Source organism: Macaca thibetana, chromosome 6 (assembly GCF_024542745.1).
Source record: "Macaca thibetana thibetana isolate TM-01 chromosome 6, ASM2454274v1, whole genome shotgun sequence".
NCBI classification, from domain to species: Eukaryota; Metazoa; Chordata; class Mammalia; order Primates; family Cercopithecidae; genus Macaca; species Macaca thibetana.
Genome location: NC_065583.1, coordinates 13,623,729 through 13,649,052, shown reverse-complemented (window position 1 = coordinate 13,649,052; position 25,324 = coordinate 13,623,729). Strand labels below are relative to the sequence as shown.

General features: G+C 43.1%; 1 protein-coding gene and 1 long non-coding RNA gene across 7 annotated transcripts in view; one reads left to right on the top strand and one right to left on the bottom strand.

The window, feature by feature from the left end:
• TENM2 (teneurin transmembrane protein 2) overlaps positions 1–25,324 on the top strand; it is a 1,303,382-nt gene that overhangs the window by 1,142,352 nt on the left and 135,706 nt on the right. For all 6 annotated transcript variants that reach the window (XM_050794625.1, XM_050794624.1, XM_050794626.1 and 3 more), the window contains 2 exons: positions 1,021–1,122; positions 21,458–21,652. In XM_050794625.1, coding sequence (XP_050650582.1) covers positions 1,021–1,122; positions 21,458–21,652 — 297 coding nt within the window. The remainder of the gene's footprint in view (positions 1–1,020; positions 1,123–21,457; positions 21,653–25,324) is intronic.
• Positions 1–25,324, bottom strand: part of LOC126957141 (uncharacterized) — an 83,224-nt gene that overhangs the window by 19,554 nt on the left and 38,346 nt on the right. The window lies entirely within an intron of this gene.

Sequence of the window (25,324 nt, the reverse complement as noted above, 5' to 3'; positions counted from 1 at the left end):
ATGCAGGTTAGAGCCAAATGTGAATTAATTCATTTTCATGAAAAATAACATCCTCAAAAGCTAAGCATAAAAGGACCTTTGTATAACCCCAAACCTCCTACTTAAAGAATTCCAAAATCATGCAGAATTTAAGCAGTCTTATGCATTTGGGTTTTTCTTTTACTAGAATTCCTTAAAGCAAGGAATGCTTTTACTCGACAAATCTGAGGTTAGCAATAACTGCTCCTATTTTGAAGAATCACTATACCTAAGGCTAAAAACTGACACCCTGCCTATCAGACCAAATCTTAAATGGCTGGGATGATGAAGGTTGGGGTGGGGGAGCTTGTGGGTACAGTGTTTAAAAACTTGTCAACATTCAAACACGGGAGCTTTCATAGTTTTTAAACCCAGACTGATAGTTTATTCTTTCTATTGGTTTGTTTTGTTTGTTTGTTTTGTTTTTGAAATTGAGTCTCACTCTGTCACCCAGCCTGGAGTGCAGTGGCGTGATCTCAGCTCACTGCAACCTCTGCCTCCTGGGTTCAAGCTATTTTCCTGCCTCAGCCTCCCAAGTAGCTGGGATTACGGGAGTGCACCACCACATCCAGCTAATTGTGTGTGTGTGTGTGTGTGTGTGTGTTTTTAGTAATGATGGGGTTTTACCACGTTGGCCAGGCTAGTCTCGGACTCCTAACCTCATGTGATCCACTTGCCTCAGCCTCCCAAAGTGCTGGGATTACAGCTGTGAGCCACTATGATGGATGAGATTGGTAGTTTATTCTTAAAAAGCAAAAGTTACAGCACTACTAGCCCTGCATTCCTGCCTGGGGCCATCACCTGGAGAGCACTGTTCAAGCTGTCCTAGTCCCCACCACTCCCTATTCTCTTTCTTCACTCATTCATATTCCTGACCAATCTCCTATTATAGGCATCTGAGGTTGCTAGCACTGGTCTTTAAAAATGGCAAGTTACTAATGGTTAAATTACTGCACCAGTAGGCAGAGGAAAAGGTAATCACTACATTTATCTCTTTTTCAGATTCAGTCCAGGACTGTCCACGCAATTGCCATGGGAATGGTGAATGTGTGTCCGGGGTGTGTCACTGTTTCCCAGGATTTCTAGGAGCAGACTGTGCTAAAGGTATGTGCCACCGCTTCCCTGCTATGGTTGGAAGACAGACCCTCCCTAGGCTTCTCTGAGTGGGTAACAGAAGGAGCACCCATGTAGCCTTCCCAGCAAATTCCCTGGAAACATCTTGCAAGGCCATGCATGCCAGAAGGCATGAGCCTTTGGTAAATAGTAGGCTTTGATTTATGACCATTGGCCAATGTACCTACAGGAGCAGGGCAGTTATCCTTGGCACTGAGGTGTGCTGAGAAGAAAGATGTGCTAAAAATGAGATGGTCGGATTTCCTGTAAAAGCAGAAGTGAATTACCATCACTCCTTTCTTATAATCATTAACTTCCATGTAATGGAAGATTAAGCATCTCAGGGTTAGTAAATTTCATTCATTCTGGCCAGCTACACTCTTAATCTAGGAAGCGCTATTTATCTTGGTGGAATCGGTTTTAAATTGTATTATTAATTTATCTACACTACTGTGCGCAGAATGGCTGAAGCCCTGAGATTCTTGGGGGAAAGGTAATATAAGAAAGAAAATGCTTCTCACAATAACAGAGAATTTAGGGGCTACACACCCTGCTTGCAAGAGACCTTCAGTGTGACCTTCAATGGCTCTCTCAGAGGCAGCTGTAGTGAAGAGCAGAGCATCTCACACTTATACACAGGCACACACACAGACACAGACACAGATACAGAGACACACAACTGTATATGTATAAATACAAGTAGGAAATTGAAATGAAACTCACAAAATGATATTTTACTCCATGTTTCTTTTCTATCCTATTTCATTTTTTATTTTATTTTATTTTTTTGAGTCTCACTCTGTCACCCAAGCTGGAATGCAGTGGTGTGATCTTGGCTCACTGCAACTTCCCTGTCCCGGGTTCAAGCAATTATCCTGCCTCAGCCTCCCAAGAAGCTGGAATTACAGGCATGTGCCACCACACCCAGCTAATTTTTGTATTTTTAGTAGAAACAGGGTTTCACCATGTTGGCCAGGCTGATCTCGAACTCCTGACCTCAAGTCATCTACCCGCTTCATCCTCCCAAAGCACTGGGATTACAGGCATGAGCCACTGTGCCTGGCCTCATTTTTTTTTAATACTAGTTATGACCCATTACGCTGATTTTCCACCTACTAATAGGCCATATCACAGTCTGAAAAATAGTGAAGGGACAGTTAAGTGCACTTGCTGCAGAGTCAGCAAGTGGTTCCAATCCCAGCTCTGCCATTGGGTGTCTGACATTAAGTGACTGATTTAACATTTCTGAACCTTGGTTTCCTCATCTAGAAAAGTGGGGAGTTACTTCCTAGGTTTATTGTGAGGATAGTGTAAGATAACACACGCAAAGCTCTTAGCAGGGTACAATAAGGCCTGAAAGGCCTTGACTTTCTTATTTAATTATGCATATTATTTTATGTATTTATATATGTAACTAATCTTCCCATTATTTTTATGTGTGCTTTATTAAAAGACCTTCCTGCCTTGACTTTCTGCAAGACAATCATTAGTGAAGCTGCTCTGTAAATGCTAAATAGTACCTCTCCTTTCCCACCCTCATCACAATTGCTCTGAAAAATACTATTTCAAATAGTCTCACTGTTTCAAAGATGTGAGGGTTCCAGCCTTCCAAATGCTGACAAGTGAAGGGGGCTTTCTGTACTTAAAGTTCTGGGTCTGATGGCACGTGCATGAGACTTAATTCCTAAATGACACCACTTACAGGCATCTCTTCCATCACGCAGTATGGTGAAAGCTTCGATAAACTTAAAAAGAAGACAAGGTTTGTAGTTCTCTTTGAAGAGGTCCTTCACATCCCTTGTAAATTGTATTCCTAGGTATTTTATTCTCTTTGTAGCAATTGTGAGTGGGAGTTCACTCATGATTTGGCACTCTGTCTGTTGTTGGTGTATAGGAATGCTTGTGATTTTTGCACATTGATTTTGTATCCTGAGATTTTGCTGAAGTTGCTTATCAGCTTAAGGAGAAATTTGGCTGAGACTATGGGGTTTTCTAAATATACAGTCACGTCATCTGCAAACCACAATGAGATACCATCTCATGCCAGTTACAATGGCGATCATTAAAAATTCAGGAAACAACAGATGCTGGAGAGGATCTGGATAAATAGGAATGCCTTTACACTGTTGGTGGGAGTATAAATTACTTCAACCATTGTGGAAGACAGTGTGGTGATCTACGTTATGGATCTAGAACCAGAAATACCAAGGATCTAGAACCAGAAATACCATTTGACCCAGCAATCCCATTACTGAGTATATACCCAAAGGATTATGAATCATTCTACTATAAAGACACATGCACACGTATGTTTATTGCAGCACTATTCACAATAGCAAAGACTTGGAACCAACCCAAATGCCCATCAATGATAGACTGGATAAAGAAAATGTGGTACATATACACCATGAAATACTATGCAGCCATAAAAAAGGATGAGTTCATGTCCTTTGCAGAGACATGGATGAAGCTGGAAATCATCATTCTCAACAAACTAACACAGGAACAGAAAACCAAACGTCACATGTTCTCACTCATAAGTGGGAGTTGAACAATGAGAACACAGGGACACAGGGAGGGGAACATCACACAGTGGGGCCTGTTGGGGGGTGGGGGGCTAGGGGAGGGATGGCATTAGGAGAAATACCTAATGTAGATGACGGGTTGATGGGTGCAGCAAACCATATGTATATCTATGTAACAAAACTGCACATTCTGCACATGTATCCCAGAACTTCAAGTATAATTTTAAAAATAAGGCAAGAAGCCGCCCAACAGCTCTCAGGGCTGTGTGTCAGGCGGGAAGCCGCCCAACAGCTCTCTGGGCTGTGTGTCAGGCGGGAAGCCGCCCAACAGCTCTCTGGGCTGTGCCACGCTTAGTGCACTCTATCAATGGCAGGGAGCACATCAGCAAAGTGAACAGCGGAGACTGGACCTCCTCGCAGCGCCTCCCTCAGGCTCTGACGGTCACTGATGGAGCAGGGAGAACAGAGAACAGCACATGCATCACCAGGCTGAGCGCTTTTCCTAGCAGAGGCTTTAAAGGAAGGAAAACCTCAGTGTCATTTGAATGGCTTTCCTTGCGTAATCTAATTTTCCTGGGAGTGAAAGCATTAATGAGAAGAAGGACAGAGTCGTCCTTTTATATGTGGCTGCAAATAGGCTGAACACTCAGCCGCACGGCCTGTGAGCTGTAAATGTATATTAACACTGACACACATCGATGTATTATTAATCCTAAAAACCATGCGTGCTCTGACTGCACATCCAGTTACTGGCCTTTTAAACCTAAGTACCCTGGCCATTTAAGAACCCTTTGCTTTAAATCCATTTGCAGATGAGCGTCCATTCTGCATTATGGATCTGTAATGGGGTGTCCATTTAGCTGCTTAAAAGGACTCTCAGTGTGTGTTTTGCATTCACCACCTGCACTGTGGCTGGGCGCACACTGCAAGTGTGCATTAGCCATGGTATATAATTGATCCTTGTGAAACAAATATTGAGTGGATGTTAAGAGTAGTGACTCCTCCATACTCAGTCGCTGCTCCTGAAATCGGGCTTTGAACTTGTATACTTTAATTTAGCTGTTCATGCACACAGTGGACAAAATTGAAGTGTTTAAAGAATAAAATTGCTTTTCCCCCTATTTCTCCGTTTATTCTGGGCGAAGTTGGTTGAAGAGTGCTAGGAGTAAGATTCTACCTTTTTGCCCTATAGCTGTTTTTGCCTTAGTGTTTTTTAAATGGCCACAGTTTAAGCTACTTCATTGTTAACAAAGAGAACTTTCCCCTCATTCTAAAACCTTCTTTCCCAATCTTTGATCTTTCATGTATCACCTTTATTATTTCTGCCAGTTTCATGGGACATAAGTATTATTAATCACTTAACATACTTCTTTAAGTCAATTCATTATAGTTCTGTAGATTTTTTTTTTTTTTTTTTTTTTTTTTTTTTGAGTTGGAGTTTTGCTCTTGTTGCCCAGGCTGGAGTGCAGTGACGCGATCTCGGCTCACACAACCTCCGTCTCCCGGGTTCAAGTGCTACACCTGCCTCAGCCTCCTGGGTATCTGGGATTACAGGCATGCACCACCACACATGGCTAATTTTGTATTTTTAGTAAAGACGGGGTTTCTCCATGTTGGTCAGGCTGGTCTTGAACTCCCAACCTCAGGTGATCCACCCACCTCGGCCTCCCAAAGTGCTGGGATTACAGGCATGGGCCACCGTGCCCAGCGATAAATTTATTTTAAAAAGAACAATGTCAAAACCAGAAAACTGGAAAAGAGAAAACTGTAGGAAATGTTAGTGCCCCCATGAACCCTATCTAGAGAGTAACATTTTCACTTTGATTAGCATCCAAGCCAAGTCAGCTTCTTACACACTTATTTCACATCAAGAATCCCAAAAGTGGACTTGAGCACACATAAGCCTGGGATCTGGAGAGACTCAAGCCTTAAATACCTCAATTCATAACTACTGGCTCCTAATATAACAAAATTCCTTGACCACACCTGTGGGATGAAATGAGAAACAAGTAAACACAAGCACACAGGTTTAACTGCACCAGGTTCAAGTGCAAAAATCTAATGATTAGCACCGAACTTACTTCTGAAATGTTAAACCTATACTTCCAGTTTTTTTAAATAACAACTAATAGCTTTTAAGTACTCAATATGCACCAGATATTGTGTAAAGTACTTAATATGTACCTTTGTCTTCATATCAATGATATGAGGTAAATTCTATTTTAACCAATCCTCCCCCCTACAATTTTTTAAACCTTATATTGAAATCAGTTTAGATTTGCTGACAAGTTGCACAGAGAGAACACAGAGTTTCCATACAGAGCTTACCCAGCTTCCCCTATGTCCACATTTTAAATTTCTGTAACTCAAAGATCAAAGCCAAGACATTAACATCCATACAAAGCCATTAGCTAATTTACAGACTTTTCCTAATTTTGCCCTTTGTTTCTCATCCAGGATCCCACATTGCATTTAATTGTCACGTCTCCCTCATCTCTTTAACCTGACCAGTCTGTGACAGTTCCTCAGTTATTCCTTGACTTTTATGACCTGGACCTTTTAGAAGAGCATTAGTCAGGTATTTTGTAGAGTGTCTCTCAGTATGGGTTTGTGTGATATTTTCCGGTGATTGGATTGAGGTTATGCATTTTTAGCAAGATGCTATGCCCTACTCAGTGCATTACATCAGAGATGCACTTCTGATTTTAATAAGAAAAAAAGTAAAATGTGATTGTGTGTATGTGTGTGTGTGTGTGTGCCTTTGTTCCCCCTCACACATAAGGCAGAGAGGTGGGAAGTCTCGATCCCGTTGGTCCTGCACAATTTAGCAGTGGCTGCGACAAGTTGCCACTCACAAACAACTTTCAGGTTTAAGAAGCTGCTGACTGTTGGCAGGGAGTAACCCCAAGCCAACAGAATGAGGTAATCAGCTAGCAAGTGCAAAGACAGGTGCACCTGAGTCTCCTGCTCCCCAGAACAGGACGCCCCATCTCCTGGCTGTGGGCCATAATCAGTGTCCTTCTTTCTTTTCTGGTTGGTTGGTTGGTTGGTTGGTTGGTTTTTTGAGACAGAGATTCACTCTGTCACCCAGGCTGGAGTGCAGTGGCACAATCTCAGCTCACTGCAACCTCCTTCTCCTAGGGTCTAAGCGATTCTATTGCCTCAGCCTCTAGAGTATCTGGGATCACAGGGGCATACCACCACACCCAGCTAATTTTGGATTTTTCATAGAGATGGGGTTTCACCATGTCAGCCAGGCTGGTCTCAAACTCCTGATCTCAGGTGATCCACCTGCCTCGGCCTCCCAAAGTGCTGGGATTACAGGTGTGAGCCACCAAGCCAGGCCTGTCCTTCTTTCTTGATGAAAACTCTTAAGAGGCCCCAAACATAAGGTCCTCCCGTATCACAAATTCGCATTGACCTTTGTTCCTTCACTGACAGCTGTGCCCAGGATGCCTTGAGCTCTGCCAGTTTCTGTGACTGCAGGCAGCCGGCAGACTCGGGCCCTCCTGCCAGGGGGAGAACTTGCCATGTTAGCAAGAGAGACTCCCATCACATCCAAGCGACTGAGTATGTGTCCAAGTGACAGAAATGCGGATTTACTCTCTTGACCTCACACTGAGCCTCCTGTGCCCTCAGATGTGCAGTGCAAATGGCAGCTCCTTGTCTTCTTATAAACCTGCCAGTCTGCATCAGGCATCTGAAGACATCCTTGCAGTGAATGGAGGAATCAGACGGCATGCGTTTGCAAGAGTGTTCATTCCACAGCCCCCACCATCTCGGGGGCCCTGAGAGGCTCCAAAGGCAAAATGAAACTGACCCGCTCATGGAAATAACATGGAATGGATCTAACACATTGTCCTGAGTCAGTCTAGGGGACTGAACTTACTCGTGCATTCAGTGAATACTTGTGATGTGCCCACTGTGAGACAGGTACTGCACTAAGAGCCAGACTAGAGGGAGGAGTGAGGGAACCACAGGCTCTGCCTTCCGAGAGCTTCTGGTCTGATCAATTCATATTAAAAGCAATGGGGTAACGTAAATGGGAGCTCAAAATGCTGTGATGCGGACTTTGAACGCTATAGACATTCCAAAGGAGAAAATAAGGAAGTTTATAAAGCAATAAAATGTGCGTGTTATAAATGGGGGAGTAAGTTCCCCTGGTGGGGTCTTTAAGGATCACTCCAACTGTGGAACTCACGCTGGGAGAGACATATGAAATTCGGGGACTTATTATACTCATAGATTCTAGAGAGGGAGCCACAGCACACATGCAGAGGGCTGTGTAGGACCAGCTTCAAGGGATCGGGTTCAGCCCGGCAGGTGGGAGCTGAGAGAAAGTCAGGGCTGGTGGCCAAGTGCCTTTATTGCCGAGTCAGGGTGGAGCCAAAGGCATAGGGTATTTTACTGGTGCATTTGAATGTCACTAGATCACAGTCAGGGAAGGCCGGAAGGGGAACCTGGGGCAGAGGCCGGCCTTATCACACAGGTGCTCCTGGTCTCCTGGGCGGTGAGAGACTGGGTCGTAAGGATGCCTGTAAGGCATCATGAACATTTGAAGTTTTCAAAGTTTTAAAAAAAAATTTTTTTTTGCTGCAATATATATATTTTAATTCAAAGTGAATCGACAGTAATACACTGTAAATTCTTATTTTGACACTCACCAAAATAGTCACCTGGAAAACCCGCTTTTTGTGACAAAGTACAGAAGGTTTGGTCACATTTAAATCACTGGGAACTAGAGACAAATACTATCGCAAACCGTAATAGACATTACCTCCATAACATTTTCCCAGTCCTTCTTGTAATATTGCACAGTGCAATTGCTACATGGCAAACTAGTGTAGCATAGGAGTAAAGGCAAAAACAAATAAACCAAAGAACAGTGGTGTGAATCAACAAACATAACCCATTAGCATCAGGGAATATGGAGAAAATGTGACCAAGAAGACTGAATAGTATAGAATTACATTAATTGAGCAACTTAATAGGCAAGCTGTTCAGATCCACAACTTCAGGAAAAGTGGCATTTCTTTCCCAGCGATTTGTACCATTTTCCATCAGGCACCTCTCCTGTCCAGCAATAATTGTGTTTATTATTCAAGTTATTGTTTATTCTACAGTTTTTTTGTTATTACTATTCCCCTTGCACGGTTTTCTTATTACTGTAATGCTATTTGTTGTGGGCTAGAGGTTTTTTAATTATTATTCCTTTCCCTTGTATTTGCTTTTATGTGAAGGCTTTAACTTCAGGTGCTTCCTAGGATTGTTTGTAAAGCAGCCTTGCATTTCAGAAGAGAACTGAGGTGTCTGGGGTTTTTTTGTTTTGTTTTGACACTGGCTTCTCGGATGGATTATTTGGGCTGAGCTTGAGGCCTCAACCTGCAGCAGAAACTTAACACACCAGAGCCATAGTTGTTAGGTAATGCGTATTTAATAGCTATTAGAAATGACAACTCCTGCTGCTAAACAGCTGTCAGTGGAGGCCCAGAAATGCCACAACCACAGGAACATAAAGTCTTCTCTCTAGGGGTTGGTTTCAGCTCCTACCCAGCTTCTGTGGAGCTTTGAAAGAAAAAAACAGGAATCCTGCCATTCTTCTCCTGTTAACTGGCAAAAGTACCCACCACCCAATTCCTCATGGCTACATGCCAGCACTAAAAACAAATCATCATCATCATCATCAGAGCTGACATTTATTGAGTTCTTACTATATATGCCAACCACTGTGCTGAACAACTACGTAATTATATCATTTAATCATCAGTAGCCCTAATTTATAGATGATTATCATCCCATTTTATAGATGTGGAACATGAGGCACACAGAGTTTAAGTAACTTGCTCAAAATCACTCAGCAAGTAAGTGGAATTGTTGGGATTCAAACCAGGCAGTCTGGCCTGGACTTTCAACACTAGACTAGCCATGAGACTGATCTCAGAGGTGAGGCATAAAGGAATTTTGTCTTTGCAGGCAGCTTGTGGGATGGTTACACACTAGAATTCTGAGTTTGAACTCAAGTAAACTTTTCAGGAGAGGAAACAAGAGTTTCCTAGGTAGAAAGTGGCAGAGCCAGGGTTTGAAACAAAAGCTCCTGGCCAGGCACAGTGGCTCACGCCTATAATCCCAGCACTCTGAGAGGCCAAGGCAGGCAGATCGCTTGAGCCCAGCAGTTCATGACCAGCCTGGGCAACGTAGTGCAATTGCATCTTTACAAAAACTATGAAAATTAGCTGGGCATGGTAGTGAAGCCTGTAGTCCCAGCTACTCAGGAGGGTGAGTTTGGAGGATTGCTTGAACCTGGGAGATGGAGGTTGCAATGAGCAGAGATTTTGCCACTGCACTCCAGCCTGAGTGAGAGAAAGAGAGATAGAGAGAGAGAGAAATCTTCTGACCTCAGAGCCTGATGTTCTTACCCTCTCTCCTCCCATCACCTGCCAACTCCTGTTCCATCGACCTCCAACAATCTCTGCTCCATTTTTCCTCTCTATCCTTACAGCTGGATTTTTCTATATAAATATTAAGTTGTGGGAGCCACTGCCCTGCTCACTTGGCCACCAGCCTCTCCATGATAGTATTTCTCCTCCCCACCTCCAGAGTTCTCCCAAAGCTCTTAGGGGCATGTCACTACTCTCCTCAAACACCTTCGGTGGCTCCCAGTCGCCTCTCACGTGGTTATAAAAGCTTTGGTTTAAAGACATGGATCTGAAGAGATTGTTGTCAATGTGTATTTCCAGGTTCCTCCCCCATGCCAGCCAATCTGACTTGTAGGACTGTTGTGCAGCTCAGGAATACCCCTTTTTAACAAGTCCCCTGGGGGAGTCTGACGCAGGTGGTCAGGGGCCACATTCCGAAAATGAAAATCACATTTCTTAGAATGATATCCAAGGTCATCCATGATCTGAACTACTCTCGCACTGTCATCTCCCACTGAAACCTGAACACTCACTCTAAGTTCCCGATAGTCACCCCTCATAAAGTGTGAGGCCCTGCTTCTTCTTCTTTGCTCAGGCTGTTTTCTCAGCTGGAATGTTCGCATCAATCCCAGCCTTTCCTATCAAGCTGCTGCTCCTCATGGAAGGCCATGCTCACAGTCGCCACCTCCCTGAAGCACCCTCAGATATGACCGTGCAGTCACCTGGGCTTGGCAACATCGCAGCAGCGGCCCCTGCCACATGCCGGCCACCTCCTCTCCAGGTGGTTCTCCTGCTCATGACAAGCTTCCAGCAGTCCCCCTGGTACCTCCCTGTATTTAGTTTGGTACCCAGGACAAAATATGTGCTTGTTAAATGTCTGGTTACTTGAATAGAGGAGGCAAGGCTTATAAAGATGAAATATGACTGGAAAATGTCACAAGAACCAAAGCAAGTGCTAAAGAACAAGGTTCTAATTTGTCGGATCAATCATGCAGCAATAAGTCAGCCACCTTTGAGGCACGGAGGGAGGGCATGAGCAAAGGAAGGAAAGAAGGAGGAATGAAAAAAGAAGGAAAGAAAAAGTTTACAGAAAAGAAATGCCATTTATTCCACAATGTACATGCATTGCCTCATAATAGCAAAGTGATTAAGAAGGAAAGCTGTAGAGTTGGAATTTTCTCGGTTTGAATTCTTGCTGCTCTAGTTAACCGTACCCATTTCAGAAAATTACTTAACCCCTCTGAGCCTCAGTTTTCTCATCTGTAAAATGGAGACAACAGCTATATTTCCTATTACATTGCTGTGAGGACCAAAAAGTAAATACATGGAAACTTTGTAGAACCATGCTTGGCATGTATTAAATGTTAGCCAGTATCCACGTTCACAAGCCTTTGAAATAATTCATTATTATTATTCCTGTTTTACAGTAAAAGAAACAAAGACTTAGAGAAAGTAAGCTATGTCCCCAAAGTTACATAGCAGGGCCGTGTCTGCCTGGTTCTGAAGCTTGTGCCCTGATAGCCATCCAGGAGAGAGACGTGACAGGAAGACCCCCTGAATCCAGGGCAGTGTGACCACTCCTGAAGTCCTCAACAATAAGTACTGCCAGCAGCTGGGGTTCTCTGAGCCCCCTCTGACTCTGCCTCACCATATGCTCCCCTGTTTCCCATTAATAGACATCTTCCTCTGCACCGTGGAGAACAATGACAAAGGTCTTCGTCCCCTCCCTGAGGGTGGATGGTCCTCCCCGTCACCAGGAATGCCTCCCTCAGAGCTTCCTTCTCTCTCCATGAAGGAGGCTCAGGTCCCAGCTGTCCTTCTTGAGACAGCCAGGGCTGCATCCTAGCTCCTTCAAACCTTCCATCATTCATACCCATCTCCTTCTACCACCCCATCTTGCCCTGACATCCTCATTAATGCAGACAGGCCATGGGCCATAGCTGCTGCCCAAAAGAATGTCCCTCAGCCCACCACAGCTGGATGGCCAAATCCCACCTCTCTTTCCTCCCACCCCTGACCTGAAGAAACGTACAGGGATTCTTTGGCAGCAAAGGCCCAGGAGCAGGAGCTTGAAGCAGGTGCACTTGGGTATATGCTTTGCAGAAAGCGACTGAGCAGACACCCTTGGCAAAGTCACCTTTGATAAAATAGCATAAGAAGAACGCCACCACCTATTGAAGATCAACTACATGCCAGGTGCTGTGCAAAGGGTTTTAAGTGAATTCTCTCATTTCATCCTTATATCATACGTCATGATCATCTCTGTTTCACAGCTAAAGAAATTGAATCTCAGAGAGATTCAAGACCCTTGCCCAGGTATGGTTTTTGAACTATGCTCTTACCCACTGGATTAGTGATACCCACACCGGAGCCCTTGTTGGAATCATCCGTTAACACACAGATTGCTGGGCTCCACCTGGAATTTCTGATCCAGAAGGTCTGGGGTACTAGCATCAGGATTTTGTTAAATATCCAAATGCTCAGGCCTCATGCCAGACATTCTGAGTCAGAAGCTGCATTCTAACAGGGTCCCCAGATGACTCCCATGCACATTCAAGTTTGAGTCTAGATAAATTGCCCTTGAACTCTGCTCAGACTGCCCAAAGAGAACAGAGATCGAGGCAGTCACATCACTTTTGACCTCTCATCCCCCTGGCTTGCCAAGCAGGCATGGAGGAGCCCTTTCCTCCCCAGTTTGGAACTTACAGTGCACATTATTTGGTGGCCACGTGCGAGTCCATGCCTGCAAGCTCCAAAACACGGTTGCCCGTGATGTTTCTCGTGGCTGTTGCATTACCAAACAGAAATCACTTCGCGGGGCTTCAGTCCGTCAGCCCTCCCCGAAGTTAAATTGCTTCTGAGACTAAAAACCCTTCTTTTGTTTTCCTTTTTAAACTACTAGATGAGTAGCAGAGCAGCCCTGGAAGTCAGAATACCTAACCCTAGGGAGACGTGATGCACACAGAGCTGGGCAAATCCTGTGGTTTATGGGAAAATCTTTTGTGCTGGGAAATAAACCAGTCTTTAGAAAGAGGTCAGCTGGGATGGGGGACAGGGAAAGGACGTTTTACCCTATCTTGTCTCTTTACAAAGTGACCAGTTGGAACAGTTTTCTCCCAATGAGAATAGTGATAATAAAATCCTATCTAGTGCTGTCTGTGTGCCAGGCTCTGTGCACAGCACTTCACATCATTATCTCATTTCCTCCCCTTGGAAACACTATGGGGTAAGTCCTGCAGAATTCTTATCCTACGTCAAAGATAAAGCAATCAAGCCTGAGAGCAAAGTATCCATAGTCACACAGCTGGCAAAAACAAGGGAAAGAGGAAAGGAAATTCAGGCTGTCTAACTCATAAGCCTACACCACGCCCAGAACCGTTCTGCCTGCTGAGAGGCAGCATTGGATGAAACAGACCCCTCATGCCTTCAAGAAGCTTCCATGTTTGCAGGTAATAGGACGCCAACAACTTGCAAATTCATCTTGATGCTCCAAATACAACAGAAGCGTAAACCTACTTCCGTCTGGACTTGAGTTGCAGAAAAGCTTACTGTGTACTCCAAAGAATCTAAATATTCATTATGTAATTAATGCCGTTCAGTCTTACACACACACATACGCACAACAACGGAAACTTTTTTAAAGAACAGCTTAAGTACTTATCGATTGAGAACTTTTATAACTCTCAAAATGGAGGCATCCCCATATCTGTACAGGTATTTTAAATGAATTGAATTAATCATAGGCTTAAAAGTCTCTTGCGATCTTCGTTAACTTCCCTGGGTTTAATTAAAACATCTGTGCACTTTTAATTTATCGATTCATCCAACTCATATGTCATGTTTTTAACACACCCCAGCATGCTCTGCATCATTTTTAACCCGATTTCCACTTAACTAAAGCAATTAAATTCACCCCGGATTAATTAAAGCATCTATACTTTCGTGCTTAAGTCAGCGTGTGCTTCTTTCCCCACATGGCTCCTGAATGTCAGAGATTTGAAACACCTGATGAGTTTTTTGTCCTTCTGGAAATTCTTCCCTGAATCACTTTCTTGCTTATTAATGTGCCATTTGACAGAATGGGAATGAGGAAGTTGGTGTAGCTGAACTTTGGCCCTCTGAGCCAGGGACTCTGACCCCATCTGTCACAATGCACCATCTGGTTTCCTCTCTTCACGGGGGTCCTGCCAACTCTTGCCCCCACTGAAACCAACTAAAGTGTCTGAGTACTCTGGGCAGGAAGGTGGCGGGGGTGGGGGAGAGGGCTGTTCAGGTCAGAGGTGAGCATCACACTTAGGATGGCTGGTGATCTTTGCATTTGTATTTCATAATCACTGCCAGCTCTCTTTCCAACTTTGTCTCTCTCTCTCCTTCCCTACATATACAGACCTTTATAGCTCTGCCCATTTAATAGGTCAGGAAAACTGAGATGCCGAAGTCAACAGACTTCCTGCTTGGGCATGGTGAGCCAGGGAGCTGTCCACAGAGTGACAAATCATCTCCCTGAAAACTAGATTTGATTTGCACCCATCCACTGGGATGGAGAGAGCCCATCCCTCAGCCATGGCAGCATTGGGTGTAAGCAGCCTTATTTTTTTCCCCAGTCAGATAAGCCAAAAATATTTCTCATCATTTTTATCTGTACTTACTTAATTTTGAATGAAGCTGAGTATCTTGTCTTACCTTTATTGGCAACTTATCTTATTTCTGATATGTGCTTTGCCTAGGTTTTCATTCATCTTTTTATTAATTTGCAAGAGTTCTTTGCGTATTTCAGATATCAAACGTTATGCTGTAAAACATGAGAAAAAAATATTTCTTCTCAGAGTTGCTTGTCCCCTAATTTTGCTTAGGGTATCCTTTGTCACAGAGAAGATATTAATTCTCCATAATCAAATCTGATCTTCTGTTCCTTCATGGTTTCTAGAATTTATGTCTTACATATCTCCCTCCCAGGAAAATAAAATTAGTCTCCAGTATTTTTTCTAATACGTTTGTAGTTTTTGTTTTTCTACTTAGGTCATTAATCTGTATGGAATTTTTTTTAACTTTTACTTCAAGTTCAGGGGTGCAAGTGTGGGTTTGTTACATAGGTAAACTTGTGTCATGGGGGGTTGTACAGATTATTCCATCACTCAGGTATTAAGCCTAGTACCCATTAGTTATTTTTCCTGATCCTCTCTCTCCTCCCACCCTCTACCCTCCAGAAGGTCCCAGTATGTGTTTTTTCCCTGTATGTGTCCATGTGTTCTCATCATTTAGCTCCCATTTATGAGAATATACAATATTTGGTTTTCTGTTCATTAGTTTGCTAAGGATAATGGCCTCCAGCTCTATCCATGTCTCTGCAAAGGACATGACCCCATTCCTTTTTATGGCTGCATAGTATGGAATTTATTTTTGAATACAGTGTGCAGTGGGGGTCAAATTTTATTACTTAATTTTCTACCAGATGGATTGCCAGTTGCAGGGATCTTGCTAGAAGGGAAACTCACCTTTCTGACACTGTTTTGCTCAGCACCAAGTTAAGTCCACAACCTCAAAAGCCAATGGGGTGGCCTTTGGAGTTTTGGTTTGGGGAGTCACCGATCTTTGTTTACCTGGCCTCCGTGACCCAAATATTACATCCTCAATTGCTTCAGGAGGAACAATGCATCTTCTTTTCTCCATCACTTATCCTCTACCACCTAACCAAGCTACTAACCCATGTGAGTTATTCATCACTGTTGCTGACTAATTGGGATATAAGGCAACCAACTATTAGTGCTATTTTGACAATTCGCTTAGAGTACTAGCTTTAAGCATTCTCACCTCTCTTTTCCAAAGAAATTTTGAAACAGACTTCAGCTGGGTGTAGCGGCTCATGCCTATAATCCTAGCACTTTGGGAGGCTGAGGCAGGAGGATCACCTGAGTTGAGGAGTTCGAGTTCAGACAGGGCAACATAAAGAGATCCCATCTCTACAGAATTTTATTTTAATTAGCCAGGCATGGTGGTGCACACCTGTGGTCCCAGATGCTCTGGAGGCTGAGGCGGGAGAATTGCTTGAGTCAGGGAGGTAGAGTCTGCAGTGAATGGTGATCCTGCCACTGCACTCCAGCCTGGGTGACAGAGCAAGACCCTGTCTCCAATAAATAAAAATAATAATAATAAAATGAAATAAGTATAAAACAGACTTCAAATAATTTTTAAATACATTATTTGAAATTCCCTCTACACATCTAGTCCAGCCCACAAATTATTTGTCAAGATGCAGTCATTTTCGCTCTGCTTTTATTACTGAGCTTCTCCAATATCCTTAACTTTTCTCCATGTATTCTCTCTACTGCAAGCTCCAAGTGGACAGGTGGCTTCTCCTGTTACTTCCCACCGAGTATATAACACTGATCATTCATCTCATCCCTTACAGAGAACTTCGTGGAGGCTGGGGGGGCGGGGGAGCTTCAGCTGGATCATTAAAATGAGCTTTATACCATTTAGGTGAATCTAAATTCTGTCATTTTTTTGTCATCAGCCTGTTAACCTGTCAGTTGTTAGTGGTAGTGGTAATTTATTTTTCTTCTGTGGGAGTCTTAGAGCTTCCATTTACTAGATTTAGTAAAACAGGAATAGTCAATTTGTACAAACATTTTAATTAATTTTACATAGAAGCTTGAATGCACAATGTTCTGCTCCCGTAAGCCTTAGGAAGAAGAGAGACATGCGGAGACACAAAACGCTCCACTTTCGTACCTGACCAATCACAACCAACTCCCTCCCACACCAGAAAAGACTGGAAGAAGAAAGAATGAAATCTTTCCATTAGTATGATTTGACATACGTCTGGTGGTTGCTAGTGTTTGTGTGTGCTTGTTTAAGACCTATGGCATTTCTTTATTTTATTAGCCCTTGAAGTCAGATTGGAGATTGAGATGGAAATTTTATAAGGGAGCATCTGTTCATTTGCCTACCAAGTGTCAGCCCCTCCTGTGAGCCATACATGTTATCTCACTTAATCCTTCCATCAATGCTGAAAGACAATTTTTTGAAGAGGAAATTGGGTCTTTGAGAGGTGCAGTAATCTTGCCAAAATCCACAGCTGGTAAGATACAGGCTTGGTTTTGAACTCAGGTCTTTCTGGCACCAAAACCCTTGCTATTACCACTTCTGCTCCATAATACTTCTTGGCACAGAGTAGGCAGTCAGTGTCATTTTTCTATAACCTGTCATAAAAAATAATGCAGCTTGTGTGATAGTAAAAATATAAGACTTATTAGTACAAGAGCTTCCCCATTTCACATCCAGCCTCTTGAATAAAGATCAGCCTGAGCCTCAGATACTGGGATGCCCTGGGTTGAGTTATGTCTGAGAATCAATCAGTTGCCCCAGAGGGAAGGTGCTCTCCATGCAGGACACCCCAGCCACCACCGGAGGGAGCTCATCTGGTGTTTCTGCACTCTGCCCCATGGCAACTGGATTACTAGAAAGTCTCGCTCCCTGATGTGCCGCCTTCCACTTCTTTGTATGGCATAAACGAAGCCCATCGAGTGTCCTGCTTTCCAGTGAACATCACAGTGTTTTGCATTTTTGACCACACTCCCAGTGAGCATGCAGCAAACCCTGAAGGAAGGCTGCGTTTGGAAGGTGGAGAACTCTCTGACCTATTTTTTATTTTTTTCACTGAGTAATTTAAGTAGGTCAAATTTTAAATTTGATTTCCCAAGCACCTGGTTTTAAATAAAACCCATTCTTACCTTCTAGACAATCCTATTTTTTTTCTATTTGAAGTTTATGCAGAAGAGGAACAGTGTCACTATGAATAAAGAAAATAATTCGGCCAGGCACAATGGCTCACACCTGTAATCCCAGCACTTTGGGAGGCCACGGCGGGTGGATCACCTGAGGTCAGGAGTTCGAGACCAGCCTGGCCAACATGGTGAAACCCCGTCTCTACTAAAAATACAAAAATTAGCTGGGCATGGTAGCAGGCACCTGTAGTCTCAGCTACTCAGGAGGCTGAGACAGGAGAATCACTTGAACCTAGGGAGGCAGAGGTTGCAGTAAGCTGAGATCATGCCACTGCACTCCAGCCTGGGTGACAGAGCAAGACTCTGTCTCAAAAAGGAAGGAAGGAAGGAAGGAAGGAAGGGAGGGAGGGAGGGAGGGAGGGAGGGAGGGAGGGAGGGAGGGAAAGGAAGGAAGGAAGGAAAAAAGAAAAGAATTTTATCTATATTTTTTATCAATTAAAAAAGACATGGCCGGGCGCGGTGGCTCAAGCCTGTAATCCCAGCACTTTGGGAGGCCGAGACGGGCGGATCACGAGGTCAGGAGATCGAGACCATCCTGGCTAACACAGTGAAACCCCGTCTCTACTAAAAATACAAAAAAACTTAGCCGGGCGAGGTGGCAGGCGCCTGTAGTCCCAGCTACTCGGGAGGCTGAGGCAGGAGAATGGCATGAACCCGGGAGGCGGAGCTTGCAGTGAGCTGAGATCCGGCCACTGCACTCCAGCCTGGGTGACAGAGCGAGACTCCGTCTCAAAAAAAAAAAAAAAAAAAAAAAAGACAAAACTTTTGCACCTTACTTTCCACCCTCCTCCACCTTTTGGGAGGAAGGAGGATGTAATCAGAGACTAGTGTTGGTGATTTGATGTAACTTTCTCTGCCATCCATGACAGCCCATCCAATATATAACCCTTAGGTCAGAGAGTCAGAAACAGCCCTTGGAAGCTCATCCAAGTACACATTGTGCAACCATACTTCTCACTGTTTTTTTATTTCAGTGCAGGGCTGGAAGGGGGCTGAGAAGTGATGTTGATTCTAGTCTTCCCACCAGGAAATACCTTCACTGTTACCTAGATCAGAAATGACAAGTAGGTTTTCTCTTGAATACCAACTCTGCCTGCTTGCCGGTCTCAGCCTGGGCACTGCATTGACAGTTTTGAGGCTCTGTCTAGGCTCAGGGGAACGAGATGCCGTGATCAATTAGTGATGTCTGCAGTGGTGTGGAAAGGTAGTACTGTAGTTCATACGCACACACTTGCCATCCCTGACCTAGAGCTTAGCATGAGTCTCAGGAGGAACTGGCATGGAACAAACTTACTGTCTTAAATCCCTCTCAAAACTTTAAGAAAGTCCAGAGTTTCTCATGCTACTTCATATTTGCATATTCCCTAATTTAAATCTTGAGCACCCTGGGTTCAAAGCTCTTTTACTACCCTCTCTTAGACAATCAGCCTCTGTAGCAACTCTGTACAAACTCCTCTGTTTAAGCATCCTGGAGATAGAGAGTATGATCCCTACATTTAGACAGTTCATCTAAATTCAATGTGCGGCTTTGAAGTTCTCACTTTTGAACTCATTCTTCTTCTCTGGTACATTCATAAGGATAAAATTTCTACAGAAAATAGCGCCCCCAATAGTTTTGGCAGCTGTCCTATTATAAAGCATTTTGAGGGGAAATATCCCCTTCATTGTATGTCAACTATGAGATAGTTCTATTTCAAATCAGTTTGCAATTAAGGTCAAACATGCACTTCCCCAGAAAAAAGACATTGTGTTTACAGCATGAGATTCACTCCAGGGACTGTTCTTCCCACGTCTTTCATAAATGGCCATTTAGTGCTTGCCCACAACCCCCTACCACTGGGAAATCTCTGAATATCAGAAACACAGGAGAAATGTTTACCTAATCAAGCCACCATTGATGAATGTAGCAACAGAAGGAAATCAACAATGATAAACATAGTCCCTGTCTTGAATAGCTGACTATATCTTTGGGAAATTAGACATGCACAGAGGAAAGTTAATTACCATAAAAACTACATAGAAACATGACAACAAAAGGGGATTCATGAGGCTGGGTGGGGCAGGTAACTAGGAAGTGACATGATTAGGTATGCCATCGCTGCATGGCACAGGGAGCTCACCCAGGTTGTAGATGTGTATACACACACATGCAGAATTCTTGTGACCTGTGCATTCCAAACCATGGATAACACCAGGAGTCATTGAAACACCTGTGTCCATCGTTTCTGAAGGCCTCCAAATGCCACTTCCATAGCCGGAGGATTTTAGGCCCAAATTTGAAGGCAGACTAGAAAGTTAGGCTCTTTACAAACTGATGTGGAAGTGAGAAGTCCAAGACCTGAAGGAGAATGACCACTGAAATCCCATTCTTGATGAACTCTGAAAGGCGGGAATTGGCACCTTTGAGGCCAAACTGATTAAAGCTGTAAGTAGTCTCCTCCCAGACAATCCCCACTGATTTTCCAACCTTCTTCCCACCAACAGATGGAAGAGGGTACAGCTGAAGGGTGAACTGCTAGAAATTTCATGTCTTCAGCCTACCTGCCCCCTTTTCTTTTTTTTTAATAAGTCAAGCATATTTAATCATTATACTTTATTATACATATTACACTTTGAAGGAGGCACAATGACAGTAGTCTGTCCTTATCCTCAGGGCATACATTCCAAGACCCCCTGTGTGTACCTGAAACCACAAATGGTACAAACCCTACACATACCATGTTTTCCCTACACATACCATGTTTTCCCTACATGCACATTTCTAGGATAAAGTTTAATTTATAAGTTAGGCACAGTAAGAGATTAACAATAATAATAAAATAGAACAATTAAAGCAGTAGCTGTAACATAAATTATGTGAATGCAATTTCTGTCTCTCTGAATTCCTTACTGTACCGTATTCACCTATTTTCAGACAGCAGTTGACCACAGGTAACTGAAACTGAAAGTGAAACTGCGGATAAAGGGGGAACTACTTCATTTCTTCATGGTATAGATAAGAAAACTGAGGCAGTGAGACTTTTAGTGGCTCAGATGTGTCTCATCCCCCCTTCCTTTTTAAGAGGCATAAACTTATTAGGAATAAGAGTCGACTGATCTGAGGGTGAAATAATCAGCAAAATGGATTCTAACCTCCAATACCAACAACAGAACAACAATAAGTACTTCAGTGTCACTTAGTGAAGGACACCACTTCAAAGTTGGGCCAACCTGGTTCCCCGCTGGGCTCCCCTGCTTGTGAGCTGTGTGACTGCACATGTCACTTCCCCCGTCTGAACCTCACCTGCAAAAATGGGAACCACGATTGTAGCCTCCACCTCATAGGGTGATTATGATGATGAAATCATGAATTGCACATAAAGCCTTCTTTCTATACCGTGCCCAGCACATAACAAGCATTTAACTGGTGGTAGCCGCTGTTATCAGTAGCACTTATGTTGTTTATCTGGCAATGGTTCTGCACTTCCACAGCCAGAATCCCCAACCTAGAACACTGTAAGCCAAGCCCCAAGGCCAGACAGCTCTACCTCCTTAGACTGCCACCGCCCCTCAGATGCTGACCCTTCGTGACCTGGTGCTCTGTCTTTGGTTTGTGCAGCTGCCTGCCCTGTCCTGTGCAGTGGGAATGGACAATATTCTAAAGGGACGTGCCAGTGTTACAGTGGCTGGAAAGGCGCAGAGTGCGACGTGCCCATGAATCAGTGCATCGATCCTTCCTGCGGGGGCCACGGCTCCTGCATTGATGGGAACTGTGTCTGCTCTGCTGGCTACAAAGGCGAGCACTGTGAGGAAGGTAAGCCCTCCAGTCTCTGAGCTAGGCAGCAGTAGAGGGAGGTGTTTGCAGGGCCCGACCTTTGCTAATGAGCCCAGTCTCGGGCTGCGTGTTTTGCAAGAGAAGTTTCAACATTTTGCACAAAAAGCTTCAAACTCTTTTGCTTTGATAAACTTCTTTAGCTGTAGAACAAGAAAGGCCTCTGGAGATGGTTCTAGAAGAAACATTTTGTTTTACTCTCCTTTATAGAAATTAATTCCTTTTCTCTTTCACCTTTTTCTCTTTAAATTGCTCTCTCTGCCTTTGTCTGTCTGTCTTCTGTTTCCTTCTACTTTTCCTCCCCTCCCTTCTCTTTCTTTTCCTCTTTTGTTCCTTCCCTCGCCCTATCTTTCTTCCTCTTTTCTCCTGCTTTATTTAATAATTGGGAATTACTAAAGCTATTCAGAGAAAAGAAACAAGAATTCCTAAGCCCCTTGCCTCCATTCCAAACAAAAAGCTGTTTGTTGTTGTTGTTGCTGTTACTAACTCTTCCTGGTAATCTAAGACCCATATATGTCCGTGTAAATATTTCACCAAAAATTAATATCAATAGACAGCAATCAGGCTTGAAAGACTATAGGTTTTTTATGTCATTTAGAAAAACCATGTAGGGCAAATTAGCCTGGTTTACCTACAATTGCACAAAACTAGAGGAGAGTGAGAGTGCAGCAAGAGGGATGGGATTTGATGGATCCTGAAAATCTCACCCTGGCAGATATGTAAGGGCCTCTCACACACATGGGTGAAAATCAGGGATATCATAAACTGAATCTAATCTGACAATATGGTCAGACATCAGGCCTGGAGATCAGGAGGGGGGACATAGAAGAGGGGATACAGGAACAGAGAGAAAGAGCACCTCTCTGGAGGGGATCCAAAAGCAGCTCTAACTAGTCCTAGTTACCTTGATCAGTTATTTGAGATAAATTATTTTGTGCCAAAATGTTGGGACTGATTTGCAGTAGCTATAAGGCAAGAGAGAGCCATGCTGCCTGTCAGCCTTCCTGCTCTGTATTTGCCCTTGCACAATATGGTCTCTGGTTGCCCATTGATTACTTCTCACCATACAAAGAATTGGCCACAGCTGGTAGGAAGGTACGATCATAGACCCTCTCAGCCCCTTGCCCATTCCCCAATCTCTGAATTGGCTTCGTCATTGTCTTCCAGCTGAGGCTCCTTTTGTCTAAGTCAATCTCCCAGTGAAATGTCCTCACACAACTCAAATGGCCCTTTTCCCTCCCGTGTCCCCAATAGAAATAGAAGTATCAACTTGCCCAATAAACTAAGGGGGAAAAGTGAAGCCCCTGCCTATTCTGCATGAACTTGAGGTAACCACCCAAGATGTCCCCATAAAAAAGATCCTGTTGGATGCCATATGCATTCTGTGTTCCTCATGGCCAGGCTAACAAGGGATCTCAGGTTTTATGAGGTTCTCAGATGCTAATTGATTGATTCTTTCATCCCCACAACAGTGGATCTCCAGAGTTCCATACAAAATAATCAATCATCACAGCTCTCACCACAAAGTAATGACAGTGCTTTATACTTAGATACACCCACACAGGGTTCCCTTAGGAAACCCCGTATTTCATCGTTTTTAGAACTATGGCTACCAAAAGTCAGCTTCCATAACATTATTCCTCTAAGATTTTTCAATATATCAGCAGTAATGCCCTTAATGGGGCCCAGAAGTCTGACCCCCAGATCTTCACTTGCTCAGTTTTCTATATAATTTTTCCTCTATTATAAAAGGTAGCCTCCCTATGTCTGCATCATAAAAAATTGGGAGTTTGGGTGGAGGAAATACTGATTTAATAACCCTGCTTGAAAGGTTAAAGTTCTTAAAGATAAATGGATTGCAGGAGGCAAAGCTGCATTCGCTGAAAACATAAGAGAGGCCAATAATATGACAAGAAAGGTTAAAACGACCTTTTGCATGCATCATTTGGAGAAAGGAAAGTGCTAGGGCAACAACATTGCCAGTCTTCGAATTTTTTCTCTCCAGTAAAGATTATACACAGCTGTATGCATGGAATCTCAAGTGATTTCTCAACTTTCTCACTATCCCACCCAGTCTTATTTAAATGTTCAGAGTGAATTAACCATCCAACCAAACAAGCCACGTGAATCATTATGAAAGGATGAAATCTCCTCTATTGATTTCTGCTACCCAAAAAAAATGAACCGAGGTGATTCATACGCTGTTTTCAAAATAGGAAATGGAATCAGAAAGTCTGGATCAGCACTTTTTCTTCAATTTAGCTTTTTTATTTCTGATATTCATCATAGTCATAACGTTCAAACAATTTACCTGAAATGGCCATGGCAACTAAATCAATAGTTGCCATCCCTTCGTTTTTCCTGCATAAACATGGTTGTACTATTAACAAATTTGCACAAGAAAATGAAAGGATGTGTTCGTGAGGTTTCATTCAATGATGTCTGGGGGAGTGGGAAGGTGATGAGAGAGGAATTGACATATTAGTTTAAGTCAGCCATGTTTTCATGTCAGTTTCATGGTTGAGTCATTTTTCAATGACATTTAACTTCATAAATGTAATTCATGGTTCTTCAGGGGCTTATAGTACATATTGTTTGTAAAACTCCTTGACCTCCTTTTTTATCCTTAGGGATAGAAATTGCATTCACAACCCTTTTTTGTCAAACCTACAGAGGGCCCAAGACTAAATGAGTTCTAATGATTTCAGCTGCCAGGGGGCTGGTGTTTCGAGGCACATGGTACTTAGCTGGTAAAGGCCACTGTCCCCTTTTAAGTGTAACACTGTTACTATTTATAAAGCTTCGTAAAATGCCATAGTCCCTCCTGCCTGCTAAAGACTCTAAGGACGTGGCCACAAGACCATCTTAGAAAATCGGAACCAAATTTAAAATTCGTAGTAAAACTGCTCCTCTTGAAGTTTGAATTTAGTTATTCCATCCACTGCTGTAATTATATAGCACAAAGGGCATATTTACTGGTATCACTGACCAGAGAAAGGGTTAACTCATATTTTTAGATACAATAAATGGGTTTTTTTGATGGCATTCTAGTACCGGTGCTAATAAATCTCTGTGGATTTTCCTCCTTCCTTTATACCATAATTCAGGATAGAGAAGAGAGAGCTAATTTATCTGGAAGAAAAATGCCATTTTCATTTTTTTTTAGTGTATTACTTTTTATTATTTCATCCTTCTAAGAAAAAGATTGTGATTTTTTTTTTTGAAAGCTCCTAGCTGCTGGCACCTCACCAAATATTTTAAATGGCTAATTATAGGTTGAGAGCAATTTTTGAAGCAACAAGCCACAAGATATTTTTGTGTATATTTTGATATTTGCCTTATTAGAAATGAGGGCAGAGTGAAAAACTAGAACTTCAGAATTTCCTTTATTGGAAGAATATAAACATGATGCGTTCTGAATGAATTTGTTCATAATTTACAGATCCCCAAATATGAATTTTTTCCAAAAGCAAGAAATCGTTAGCAGCATTTCTCTTTCCCATCAGTCCTTTCTCTACACAGGAAGGTTGTCCCATCAATGACAAATGCTTATAGCATAGTCTGTCCTTCATTCTTGCAGCAACTGTGTATTGAACACCTGGTATATTCCCTTACCTGTGCTAGGCATGAGACACCAAAGGCCCTGCACAGCCC